General features: G+C 37.7%; 1 protein-coding gene across 2 annotated transcripts in view; it reads right to left on the reverse strand.

The window, feature by feature from the left end:
* Positions 1-5,990: 5,990 nt before the first annotated feature.
* RAPGEF4 (Rap guanine nucleotide exchange factor 4) overlaps positions 5,991-13,547 on the reverse strand; it is a 344,824-nt gene continuing 337,267 nt past the window's right edge. For both annotated transcript variants that reach the window (XM_049773530.1, XM_049773531.1), the window contains 2 exons: positions 10,179-10,233; positions 5,991-7,233 (listed from right to left, as the gene is read on the reverse strand). In XM_049773530.1, the coding sequence (XP_049629487.1) occupies positions 7,106-7,233; positions 10,179-10,233 (183 nt within the window). In that variant the 3' untranslated portion in view covers positions 5,991-7,105. The remainder of the gene's footprint in view (positions 7,234-10,178; positions 10,234-13,547) is intronic.

The following is a 13,547-nucleotide window of genomic DNA, read 5'->3' on the forward strand; positions in this document are numbered from 1 at the left end:
AATTCCTAACTATTTTTACTTTATATCCCACACATGAGGGAGATCATTCTGTGCCTGTCTTTCTTTCTCTCCTCTGATCAACTTCATTCCTCTAGTCCATCCATATCACATCAAATTCACCTTTTCTTATAGGTAAAAGTTTTTCCATTGTGTATATGTATTGTAGTTTCTTTAGTACTTATACAGTCATCTGTTCTTGGACATGGGTTATTTTCAGATTTTGGTTATTGTGAATAGTGCCACAATGAACATAGGAGTGCAAATATCTTTTCTGAATATAATTTTGGGCTCTTGGATAGATACCAAGAACCTGAATTTCTGGAGGCTCAATTACTAGTTTTTTTTAATGATTTATTTAAATACTGTGGTTAAAAGTTTGTTCCTGTTTTTATTTTTCACAATTGCAAAGTTGTTCAGGATTGAGATTCACTCATACAATGTACAACATCTTTCAGCTTCACCAGAGCATATTTTCTGCCATCAATGTCCCCATTTTCCTCTGGACCTCCACCTGCCTATCTCTGGGGCAGACATTTTTTTTCTCTCTCTTACTCTCACTTCTCCTTTTTCACTTTTAGGCACTATGATTTGCACTATTGTTGCTGAAGGGGTATCATGCATATAAATTCATCTCTTTTCAGTACCCAGTTTTTGTCAAGAGTGATCATTTCCAACTATCTTTGTCATAATGATCTTTTCTCTGTCCTAAATGCACTCCCCCACTATTTGTGGCAAGCTCCTGCCATGGATTGGTCCTCATTTTTCTTGTCTCTGGGTATTATTACTATACTATATATATGCATATTTTTATCCCACAAATGAGTATGATCATTCTATGTCTATCCCTTTCCCTCAGACTAATTTTGCTCAGCATATCTCTCCATATTCATCCATGTATAAGCAAATTTCATGATTTCATGGTTCCTAACAGCTGTATATTATTCCACTGTGTAGATGTACCAGTTTCTTTAGTCACTCATCTGTTCTTGGGCTCATTTTTTTTTTCTGATTCTGGCTATGGTAAATAGTGCTACCATGAACATAGGAATGCAGAGATCTTTTCTGCATTGCGTTTTTGGGCTCCTAGGGTATATTCCTGGGATATTTAATTTTTTTCTTTATTTAAACATCTTAATTACAAATATGATTGTGATTCGGTTTCAGTCATGCAAAGAACACCCCCCTTCACTAGTGCAACATTCCCACCACCAATGTCCCAAATCTCCCTCCATTCCACCCCACCCCCACCTATACTCTAGACAGGCTTACCAGTTCCCTCATTCATTCACATGATTATGGTAGTTCTCAGTGTAGTTATTTCTATAACTGCACTCACCACTCTTTGTGGTGAGCTTCATGAAGTGAGCTGGAAGTTCCAGCCCTCCTCTCATTGTCTCTAAGGATTGTTGCAAAAATGACTTTTATTTTTCTTAAAACCCATAGATGAGTGAGACTATTCTGCGTCTCTCTCTCCCTCTGACTTATTTCACTCAGCATAATATACTCCATATACATCCATGTATAGGAAAATTTCTTGACTTCATCTCTCCTGACGGCTGCATAATGTTCCAATTTGTATATGTACCACAGCTTCTTTAGCCATTCGTCTGTTGAAGGGCATCTTGGTTGTTTCCAAAGCTTGTTTATTGTGAATACTGCTGCAATAAATATAGGTGTGAGGAAGGGGTTTTTGTATTGTATTCTTGTGTTCCTAGGGTATATCTCTAGGAGTATTCCTGGGATATTTCTGTATCATATGACAATTCCTAGTTTTTTGAGTAGTGTTCACATTTTTTTATTTTCGGTTTTTAGGTTTTGGGGTCACCACTGGCAATGCTCACGGGTTACTCCTGGCTGTGCTCAGAAATTGCATATGGGATACCAGGATTCGAACCACCTTCTGTCCTGGATGGTCTGAGTGCAAGGCAAATGTCCTACCACTGTGCTATCTCTCCAGCTCCTCGTGTTTTTTCATTTTTTTTTAAAAGGTTGGAACAATCCACATTCCGATGATCAGTAGATAAGGGTTCTTTTCTCTCTACATCCCTAAAAATACGATTTTTGGTTTCTGTGATGTGTGCTGTTCCCAAGGTGTGAGGTGGTATCTCATTGTCCCCCCCTCCCCCGATCTCATTGTTCTTTTAATTTTCATTTTCCTGGTAAGTAATGCAGAGCTTTTTTTTTTTTCCTCACAATATTTGTAGGCCATCTGAAAGTCTTGAGGAAGCTTCTGTTCATCTTTACCCTATCATTTTTTGATGGAGTTGCTCAATGGAAACAAAATCTGAGAACAAACTCTGGTCTACAGAAAGAAGCTTATTATGGGGGAGAAGAGGATAGGACAGGTAGGTAGGGAACTTGGACAATAATAAAGGGAAGCAGACGTTCCCATGGAGGGTGTGGTCTGAAATGTCTTATGCATGAAACCCTACTATTAAAAATATTATAAGTCATGGTGCCTACAATTTAAAAGGAAGGAAGGAAGGAATGGATGAAGGAGAGAAGGAAGGAAGATTTGCTAAGCTTTTGAGGACTCAGAGCCGATGTTAGATATCTAATGCATCTGGGAGCTTATTCACCTTGTGCTCTCTGCTCTGTAATAGTGGGTGTCCCCTTCATCACACAGCCTAGTTATTTCTTGCTTAAGACTAATATCTCCTTGTCTGCTTAGTCAGCATTTGCCTCCTTCAAAGACCAGGTCAACTGTCAGTTTCACAGGAAATCTCAGGCCAGTAGAAAGGTCTTGCATTTATTAAGGGATCTGGTACAGTAACATTACCTCTAAGTGCTCATTATATTTACTTGTTTGTGGGATTCTTCAATTAGTCTTTAGTCGTCCCCCCCCCCTTGACAAATTATAAGGTCCGGAACAGAGACTTTCTTTCACCATTGTATCCTGAGTCTATAGAAGGCTTGGCACTGGGTAAACAAATGGACAGAGAACTAAATAACTATATATGTAATTAAGGTTCTTTTCTAGTTTATAAGTTAGGGATGCTGTGGTGATTTGGCTACCTAACCTCAAATTCTTCTTCACGTAGATTAGAGTAAATTAAGATTACTCTACTACAAAAGATGGAATATATTTTTGACTTGAAAAGAAAAGCTTTTCAAGATGAGTCCATGGTTAAGTATATTGTAAAGCCTATGCTGATTTTTACAAAGTCCTGAGCGCAATTTGAAACCAAATGACACCTGTTTTCTTTTCCTCAATTTGGGCAGTCATTGATCTCTAGTCCCTATTCAAAAGGAAATGCCATTGAATTCAGGTAAAATCTATTTAACCTGCATGGTATTCAAAATTGGCACAAAAAGCTTAGCTCCTGGACACTGTGCCAGTGACCTTACTAAGCAAGTATGTTAAACACTTAAATGTATAATTTTCTACAGGCGCTTTGGGTAAAAACATTCTTTCTTCTTTTTTCACATCTTCCAGCAAACCTCATTATCCTTCCTGTGACCCTGTAGGCATCTCATTTTCTTTTGGCTTGTTTGCAAGTTTTAAAATATTAGCTGCATCTCCTGCTTCAGAAAGGCTGCTCGGCTACTGCTCTCCATTCTGAGAGTGTGAATTCTTTCTTTCTCTGTGCCATTACCACCTTGAATGGACTTGAATGTACTTTTAAAGAAGCCAGGAATAATTAAAAATATCTTTATTAAGTGAACTAGTTTGTCTTGTGTGGATATCCAAGGGGCATGTACTGTAGAAACTAACGTTAAATAAGGTGTCAGTGACCATGTACTTGGGAGGAAAGGAAGGACAAGTACAATAGTCTTCTAACTTTCAAGCTGGGGAGGTTTGAGATTAGAGTAGTAAAATAAGAACAGTGATACTCAGAGGTTACTAGCTAAATTTGTAATTAAATATTAACTATAAAGGAATACTATATATTATATATTATAAAAACATTTTGGAGGGCATACCCAGTAATGCTCAGGGGTTACTCTTGGCTCTGTGATCAGATATTACTCCAGGAAGTACTCAGGGGACCGTATGGGATGTTGAGGACCAAACCTGGGTTTGCCATATGCCAGGCAAGTAACCTACCCGCTGTACTAGCAACCTATTCTCCTATAGAGTGGTAAACACCTTGCAGCTGATATTGAGGTCTGTGAGGCAGTAAAATGCTTAACATCAACGGCTTCAAGAATTTATTCAGTAATTTGAATTCTCTAGAAAATTCAGGCATTGGCAGAAAGCATATTACTACATAAAACATTACCCTGAAGTCAGAGAGAGAGCTACCATGTCAAGGCTGCGTTTGAGCTCTGACTCTTCAGGGCTCCCCAAATACTGCAGGGCATGATCCCTATAAAATAGGGAATAAGAAGGAAACATCTCTGCTTCTGGTATTCTTGAACTATTATATTACATCACACAGTAAGACATTGGTCTGCTCTATTATTTCTCAAGGTGGACAAGGAGTGCAGAGAATTAAAAGATTACAGCACAACTTCTCAGAGTCTTACATGAACTCATAAGTGCTAGGACTCTCCTGAAGATTCTCAGTGGATTTCAAAAGTGGATTTTAAATTTATTTGAAGATATCATTTTGGGCTTTTTTTTTTTATCCCTTCCTTTACATTTGTGTTTGTTTCTTTCTTTTTTTTTTTTTTGAGCAATTACTTGAGTTTGAGTCAAGTAAAAAAATAGTAATGTCCAGAATTTAAGGAAGTTAAGACATTTCTTCAAGTATTTACTAAATGCACACATCATTGAGAATAGACTTTAAAATTGAGTTTCTCCTTGTAGCAGCAATATTTGAAATAATTAAAAAGTAAAAATAATCTAAATGCCTCTTAGTATATTAACCTATGTGTTCTATTAAAATATAATGGAATATTATTCAGCTACAAGAAAGAATAAAGTACTGATACAAGTTATATCTATCTATCTATCTATCTATCTATATATATCTATATATATATAGAAAACTTCCATATATATATGGAAGAAATCTGAAAATATTATGCAAAGGTCATATTATGTTGCTCCCCTTATCTATATACTTGAGTATAAGCCGAGCTTTTCTGGCACAAAATTTGTGCTGAAAAACCCGAACTTGGCTTATAATAGGGTCACATGTACCGAATCAAATGCACGTTGTCTCCAGTCTTCTGCCGTCTGCTGGAGGGGGTGGTGCTTCTGCTCAGTCCACAAGTCCTTGCTGAGCTGAAGAGGTAGGTGGCTGAACTGAACTGGATGCCACTGAACTATTTAACCCACAATACTCTGCGCTTTGTATGAGAGCAATAACAGTAATCATGATGATAACTGCGAATTCAGTGATGATAAAATTTTATGCTGATACCCTCATATCAGATACAACTTAAGTTCTATTTGGACATACAGATGAGGAGGAGGAGGAATCCTTAGTGATTTAGCTTGATTACCTGTTAAGCTATGGTTTTCTTCACTTTATTTAAAGTTTTAAAGTTATTGTTGCTAGTTAAGTTTTTCTTTAGCAATAAATATTGAAAAACATTTAACCTACTGGTTTCTAAATCACTGTTTATTATTGTTTGGGGTATATATTTTTATTTTTGAAATTTACCAGTGGCTGCTACATTTTTCACATCAGCTTATACTTGAGTTTTCCCAGTTTTTAGGGTAAAATTTGGGGAATTGGCTTATACTCAGGTCGGCTTATACTCAAGTATATATGGTATATTAAGTGTCAAAAAACATAAACTAAGAAACAGAAAGAAATTTATGCCTTGTAAGAAGTGGCAGAATAGAATGAGAAATGATTATGAGCATTACTAGCAAGGTATGAAATTCCTTGTAGGAATGTGGAGAATGCTCGAGACAACAGAAATGAAGGTTGTAGAATCTTGTAAATATACTAAAACCTACTAAACGAAATATTTTATAAGGGTTATTTTGAGGGAATAGACATCTTATTTCAATTTTAGAATGCCCAAGATTTTCTCATACCGATGGTCATCCCTCCCACACTATAGGAATTGAGAACAACACAATTTCTAGTTAACAATTATATTTAATGAAGATACTAGCTGTACAGGAGATATACATACATACAATTCCTACACATTAAGGTAGCCCAATTATGAAAACCAAGAAAAATGTATTCAAAATTATATACTAAGTAAAATAAATAAAGTAATTATTTGGCACAGTATTATGTTGCAAATAAATAACTCTATACCATTGATTGAATGAACTATTTACAATCTATTTGAAAGTGCAAAATAATTGCTTAAAATTATTTGTAATAACATTTAAATCCAGAAAATATGTATTTTTTAAATTAGTAACAATAGTTAGCCAATAGTAAAGGTTTTTAATGCCCAGGAAAATATTTTAATTTGAAAAATGTTTTGTGCATATTGTGCTCTTCTGAAATGTTTTTATTTTTAACCTTAATTCTGGCCATTTTAAAAACCTTAGAGTTTCCTAGTGGAATTCCTACATGTGTGATCCTGATTTATAGGTTTATAAAAGTCACATTGTAAACATAAATATTATTCCATATATCATTCTAAAATTACAGAACAGTCCTCCAAAATGATCAAAGTAGCCATATTGTTTTATGGTAATGTAATCAGTTTCATTTCTGTCAGAGGTTAAGTCTATGAAGATGAAATTTGGTCTTATGTGCTTCCTCAACACCTTCTCAGAACCCCATGCTTCAAATTATGATGCTGACTTAAAAATTATGAAACTCTCCTGCCACTGATATATCCAAATAAATCCCATGTGTAGCAACATCTGACCTGTCAACATTTCTAGAAAAAATGTCTAGGGACTGAATGAATATTTGTTTAAACAATGAAATTTCTATCACACTCTTCTTGTGGGCCTCACTTTATGTGGCAGTAAGATGGCACAATTGGAAATGAAATAGGGTAGCTACAAAATGGACATTCCTAAGCTAGAGAGTGCAAGCTTTATGCAAGTCAAATAATTTCTTCTCTCATCATGATGCTGGTAAGCTGAGTTCTGCCCTGAGAAATCTCAGGAAGTGTTTTTACTTGTTTTGTAGAAATTCTCTAGGGATCACACATCAGTAGTAGCATAAATGACAATTTTTTTGAAAGATTGTAGACTGGAGACCAACCATTGTTCTGGCACTTTAAATGTCTATGGTCTACGAGGCTCTAATCTGTGTGACATCTGTGATAACGTTCTCTGGTTGTCAATCACATTTAATTGCCGTACATAACTCCGGACATCCTGATGGTTCTTATTAGCCTGGGCTGCATCAAGATCTGTTAAAAGAGAAAAGCACAGAATTGGCCATGTATAATATATGCATAAAAGATACAGCTTTATTTTCTTCAGCCACTTATTATGTACATCAGATTCTTGTATTCCCTCAAGCCCTTTCCCCACAGCAGGTTCGATGAAATACTTCCACTTGGTTGTTCAGTTTCCTTCTTTTCTTCACAGAAATCACCTATTTTGGTTATTTTCCTTTGCATTCATTGCACAGAGGAAAAATAAACGTCAGCAAAAAGAAGTGAAAGCATTTCCTGAGTGAGACCATGGTTATGCATTAAAATTCCATCCCTCACCACTCCACCTGTGTCTCATACTCTGGCCTCTGCCCCCTTTGATCCTGATGAGGACTAAAAGCAAAGGATATAGTTTTCATTAGCTTTTAACCAAGACCCATTATACCTGAGTTGAAGAGAAGCAAGACACAGAGACTAGCCAGTCTGATTCCTCTTAATTCTTGCATAAAATATGCATCATTATAAAAAAAACTGCACATTCTTAGAGACTGTCCATATTCAGAAAGGGAAAAAAATAACATCTGGCTGAAGTCAGAAATTCAATAAGACCTTTGATTCTCTGATGACCTTTGTCTGAAATTCCCATCACCATTCAGCTCTAATCCTACTTTTTGGCCCCCTGGCAGCCCTCCACCCCCAATTTCCACCATCTCCAAGCCAGTGAGCCACAGAGCTCTGAAGTTTAAGTGGTCTGCCTGTGGCTGGGCAGGAAGAAGCAAGGTTGATGGTGAAATGGAAGCAGGGGCCTGTCCCCTTGATGTGACTGCTCAGTTCCGATCACATGAGAATCTGTAACCCTAGTTCACAGAGCTTCCTATTTTTTTTTTAGAATTAGAAACTTCTAGATATTTTCCTGAAAACTCACCCTATTTTGAAACTGCACCATTCTGTCAAAGCAGGAGAGGAGGAGACTGCTTTGCTCAGATCCACCCCTCTGCTACTGTCCCACGGCTCCTGGCATAGTCAGCTTGGCAGAGTGGGAAAGTGGGATTGGCCCAGCCAGACTGTCTGGACTCTGGACCAATGTCCCTTCCACTGTAGTGTATTGCACTCTCTGGTCCATGCCCTTTTCTTAAATCCACACACCGCTCCCAAGACTATGTGAATGCCATCTGCATGAGGGATAGGGGCACACTGCAGGTCTGAGCGCAGAATAGCAGAGCAGAGCTACAAAGGCCCTTGCTTGCTCTAAGAAGAAACTCATCAGTGTAATTATCACATATAAATAATACCACAGTGTTTCATTTCCTTGCTTCTTACTGGCAGTGTACTTTACATGTATAATATACTGTAATTACATTGTACATATTCCCACAATGTTTATGGATCTATTCTTACAGCTTTATCTATAGATTGTTGACTTCAGAGCTGAGCAGCTGTTGTTTACCAGCAGTTACTGATAACTTCAACAAATTCAGTGGAGATTATAAAAATCTAATAATCCTCCCTCCCCCCATCCACTACCACCATTCTCCCTATTCTAGAAGATGTAGAAAAATGTAGGATTTACTTCCAATGAGACTCATAAAATGAGGCCTATTCTATATTGTACATGGTGGCTCTGATTCCTGATACCTTAAAGGACCTTCTCAAGTCTACACACCTGATCAGGGACAAAATTTTGTGCAGAACATTTCAGAAATTTCCTAAACCTTCCTAAAAGGCTACTGATTATAGATTATAAACCCTGTCTGTAGACTGGTAGGAATCACTTTTATACTCTCATATTCACTGCTTTGTGATCATGCCTTTATATACCCAGTAAATGGTTAGATGAAAAGATGAGACCACTTAATCTTGGCATGAACGGTTCATAATGTGCAAGACTATTCTCGTTTTTGAAGGAACAGGAGGTGCAATTATTTGAATCCATGTTTTTGAAGGTCTACTTGCTTCCCAGGCCAAAATTATTTTTCTGAAATATCCATAGAAGAAGGAATAGTTAGTAGTTCTGGCAGCCCTTGTGAGCATATTTTTGCTTTGGGGGCCAGTCTCTTGCTAGGAGGAACATGCCCTAGCTTTTAATTAGCAAGATAAGAATCTCCAAGTCGAAATATTAGATTTATTGGAAGAGATGATATTTGTAGCCTCCGAGTCACATCCCTTCGAATGATCATGTTACTTCATGAGTCAACTGTCTTCAAGTGACTCACACATTTCACTGATTTCAGGTGGGGCCACCTCCTCACTTCTAGTTCCAATGGAACTTGAAATTCCAAGTTCCATGTAAACTTTTCCTGTCCTGCAAAATCTCAGTTCAAAAGAAACAGTAGCATTGATAGATCTGGTATGATCTGTGGCAAAGATGCCACTAAATTCCCAACATAATAAATGTCATTATTCCTTGGTAAGACCATTGTACACTAAAGAACTGTGTCATACCAGTTATGGTGCTCTAAGTTCATTTTTAAGAATAAATCACTATATTCACCTGGCAACAGGTGAACATGAATAGAAATTCCTTTTAAAGGACCTTTTTTTTTTTACCAATGTACTACACACATAGCATCTCTCACACCCTGAGAGACAATACATATTATCTTTCCCCATTAATAAATGACATGAAGGGTGGATCTGAGTTTCTCAACCTCAGCATCAAGCAGTGAGTCACAAAGAGCATTGATTTGAGACAGGATTTGGTGGCAATCCTTTTACAGCTATCTCTAATCGCACTGGAAAGGCCAATTTAATTCTTCTGAAATTCATTCATAAACATATGCCCTGGTGGTATCTAGTTTTTTCACAATGGAAGTAATTCTGGTTTTACAATCCCTAAGGATCATGGATCCCATGAATGTGTGGCTGCAAGATTCTTCCATTCAGTCAAATGCTATCCTGATTTCTAATGTCACAATAGTCTCATTAAAAAACTTTATCACCAAGCCTCACACTGCAACATGCTATGGTATTTTACTTACTGAAGGGCTGGCTCCTGCAGTATCTCACGGTTCTGGCAGTATTTGCAATCATGCGCTAAAAAGAAGAAAAAAGAAAGACTGATATTTAAGTAAGCTTAGCATGGAATTCAAAAAGAAAACAAAAAAACAAACTATGATTTATTTCAGCAATATCTGGCACCATGAAGAGTAGCCCACTCTGAGGTGTTGTCTTTCCAGAGGCAGCTGACTGATATGAAACCTGTTTAATTACTATATAGAGGCAGCCACTCATACTTGGCATTTTTCAGGTAAGGAATAACCAATGATAGAAGTCTTGTCTAATATTTGCTTCTTCTTCGGGATACAAAATAACAATCTAGGGGCCAGAGCAATAGTTCAGCGTGTACGGCATCTGTCTTACATGCAGTCAAACTAGGTTCTTTCCTCAGCACCCCATATGTTTCCCCCAACTACCACCAGGAGTGATTTCTAAGTATGGAGCCAAGAGTAACCCCTTAGCATCACTAGAAGTGGCAGGTGTGGGACCCCCCCCCCCCAAGGCAATCTAACATTTCCTGAGACTATTTTATTGTGGGGCATAATTTTCACCATCTTGCTTTGGAAGTCATTGTGAATTTGCAATGTAATTTGTCACTAGAATTTGGTTTTCTAGATTATTATGATCTGGATACCCATAGTGAATATATTCCACTTTGTCATTTGTCTATTCACTGTGCATTATTGTCTTTTTAGTCTTCCAGCAAAGGTATGTTTTTTAAAGGTAAGTTTTATTTTCTTCCTTTCCTTCTTCCATCCATTCTTTTTTCTATAGCTTTATTTTAGAGCGTAACACAAACACATGCACATCTTATAAATCCAGAAAATACTCAAAGTAAAGTAAAAATATAAGTCTCATTTCGCACAGGGCAACCAGTATTTAAAAAGCATGATTTTGTTTGTTTGTTTGTTTGTTTGTTTTTCAGGCCACAGCCATTTGATGCTCAGGGGTTATTCCTGGCTAAGTGCTCAGAAATTGCCCCGGCTTTGGGGGGGGGACCATATAGGACGCCGGGGGATCGAACCGTGGTCCTTCCTTGGCTAGCGCTTGCAAGGCAGACACCTTACCTCTAGTGCCACCTCGCCGGCCTCATTTTTTATAGACTAAAGTCGAACTTTATATATTTATATTTTACTGTGACTTGAAATTTTCTTACCTTATTATGACTGATTTCCACACCACTTACATGGAAAACCTATTAGGGACCTGGGAGACCATACAAGTGGTAGAACACATGCTTGCATGCTTAAAGCTCTGAGTTCCAGCCCCTTCATCATCAGGTAGAGCCCCCATCAGGGCATCTCTGGGTGTGGCCCACTATTAAAAAATCTTGAAAAGACTAGAGAAAAAGCACAGGGACTAAACACAGATTGTCTTACATGTGGCCAACCCCAGGGTGGTCCTAGGTATCACACCTGGTTCCTGAGCACCACAGGAACAATATACACAGAGCCAGGAGTAAGCCATAAGCACAGCTGGATTAAAAAATATAAAATCTTGAAATAAGTATATCAGCTGCAAAATAACGTTTTAAACATTGTTAATTTGTGTGATCTTGATTTTTTTTGTAAAAGTTTTTTTTTCTTTTGTTTGTTTTTGGGTCACACCCAGCAGTGCTCATGGATAATTCCTGGCTCTGCACGCAAGAATCACTCCTGGTACTGCTCTGTGGACTACCTGGGATGTTGAAGATTGGGTCGGTTGCAAGCAAGGCTTAAACTATCACTCCCTCCTCTCTTTGTAAAGTTTTGGCTGCTATTGTGAGGCTTTTGTATTCTATACAGACAAAATTACGAGAGGAAAAAAGAAGAGCAGAAACATGAGGGAAAATATCGGGGAGACCTCAGCACCAGTTCTTCACCCAGTGTTGCTTATAAAATTTTAACAGTAACTAGGAACATGACTTCCCCCACAACTCTAGGCATTGTGTCAGGTCACTTTTGCTGCTCAAACTCTAAAAACGCAGGGTCCCTTAGATATAGAAGATTTAATTCCAACACCGGGGAAAAAAGTGACAAGTCAGGAAAGGATTGGATCTCTGTGTGATTGTGTAATTCCAGCTGTCGTGTCTTCTCTCTAGACTCTTGGCTTGACAATGCACTGATAATAGCTTTCAGAAAACCTATGCAGTGTTAATTTAAAAAAATCAACTTGCTTGTCAGGGAAAAAATTATGAAAGAGTTTAAAGCTTTACAAATACACATATACGGCCATTCAAACATCCCTTTCCTGAACACTGCTGCTCGGTGCAGTCTGACAATTGTTGAGTGGGTCCGTACCAGACAATTTCTCATCCACAAAGAGGCCATGGAAATAGTTCGAACTTCACTTTCATAACGGGTCCTAAAAACCAGCATGCTGAGCAGCATGAGAAATATATTACAAATACCTCCAAGAAAATGTAACATACAATGTACAATTAGCCTCTGATATATAGAGCCCTGAAATAAACAGTAACTATGATAATTTTCCTGCTAATTTACTTTAAGTTGTTTTTTCACTTTCCTAAAGGCTCTGCATTTGAAGGGCACAAGTATATTCCGTGTAGAATTATTGTAATTCTTCAGATATTGAATGGAGTGTAATTACTGAAAACCCTGGGAAATGCTGCCAGTATGGCCCTCTGAAGAATAATAAAACAATTAGCAGGGGTCAGAAACCTCTTCCTATACGATTTTGTAGGGAGTAATTGTTCTGCTTTTTAGTTTTGAAAGCTAAAACATTTCATTCTGACTTTGGTTTAAGACTACTCTTTACAGCTATACTAAGGCTTCATAATTTTTAGCTCATTATGTAGTTTAAAATGTGAGAACAATTGTTTAAATCAGTAATTTCCAGCTCTCGAGTTCATTCTACCTTTCTAAATCTTTGATTAATTTTAACAATGGTTTTAATTTTGACGTATCCTTTTTAATTGTACTCAAAGATAACTTCAGTTTAACTTTGAAATCCAAATCTGGCTTTGCAATGAGGTCCATTCTTTTCCTTTGTGAGGTCTGCACAATGATCCAGTAATAGGAAAAAAAAACCCCAAAACAGGGGGTGGCCCCCTTTAAATTTACTTTCCCAGGGGGAAGGAGAGGTAAGTATGCCACCTGGACCCCATCCTTTTGGGCACCCATTGACAGCAATTTGGGATTTTTTTTTTTTTAGGGGAGACCCACATCTGGCAGTGCTCAGGATTATCCCTTGCTCTCTGCTCAGGAGTGAGCCCTTGGTAGAGTTCAGAGGATCTTATTCAGTGCTGGGGATCAAACTGGAGTTGATCCCCAGTTTGCAAGGCTCCTATACTATCTTTTCAATCTGAAACAAGCAATTTGCAAGGGAGATAGGGAATACCTGGTAATACT

Source organism: Suncus etruscus, chromosome 5 (assembly GCF_024139225.1).
Source record: "Suncus etruscus isolate mSunEtr1 chromosome 5, mSunEtr1.pri.cur, whole genome shotgun sequence".
Lineage (NCBI taxonomy): Eukaryota > Metazoa > Chordata > Mammalia > Eulipotyphla > Soricidae > Suncus > Suncus etruscus.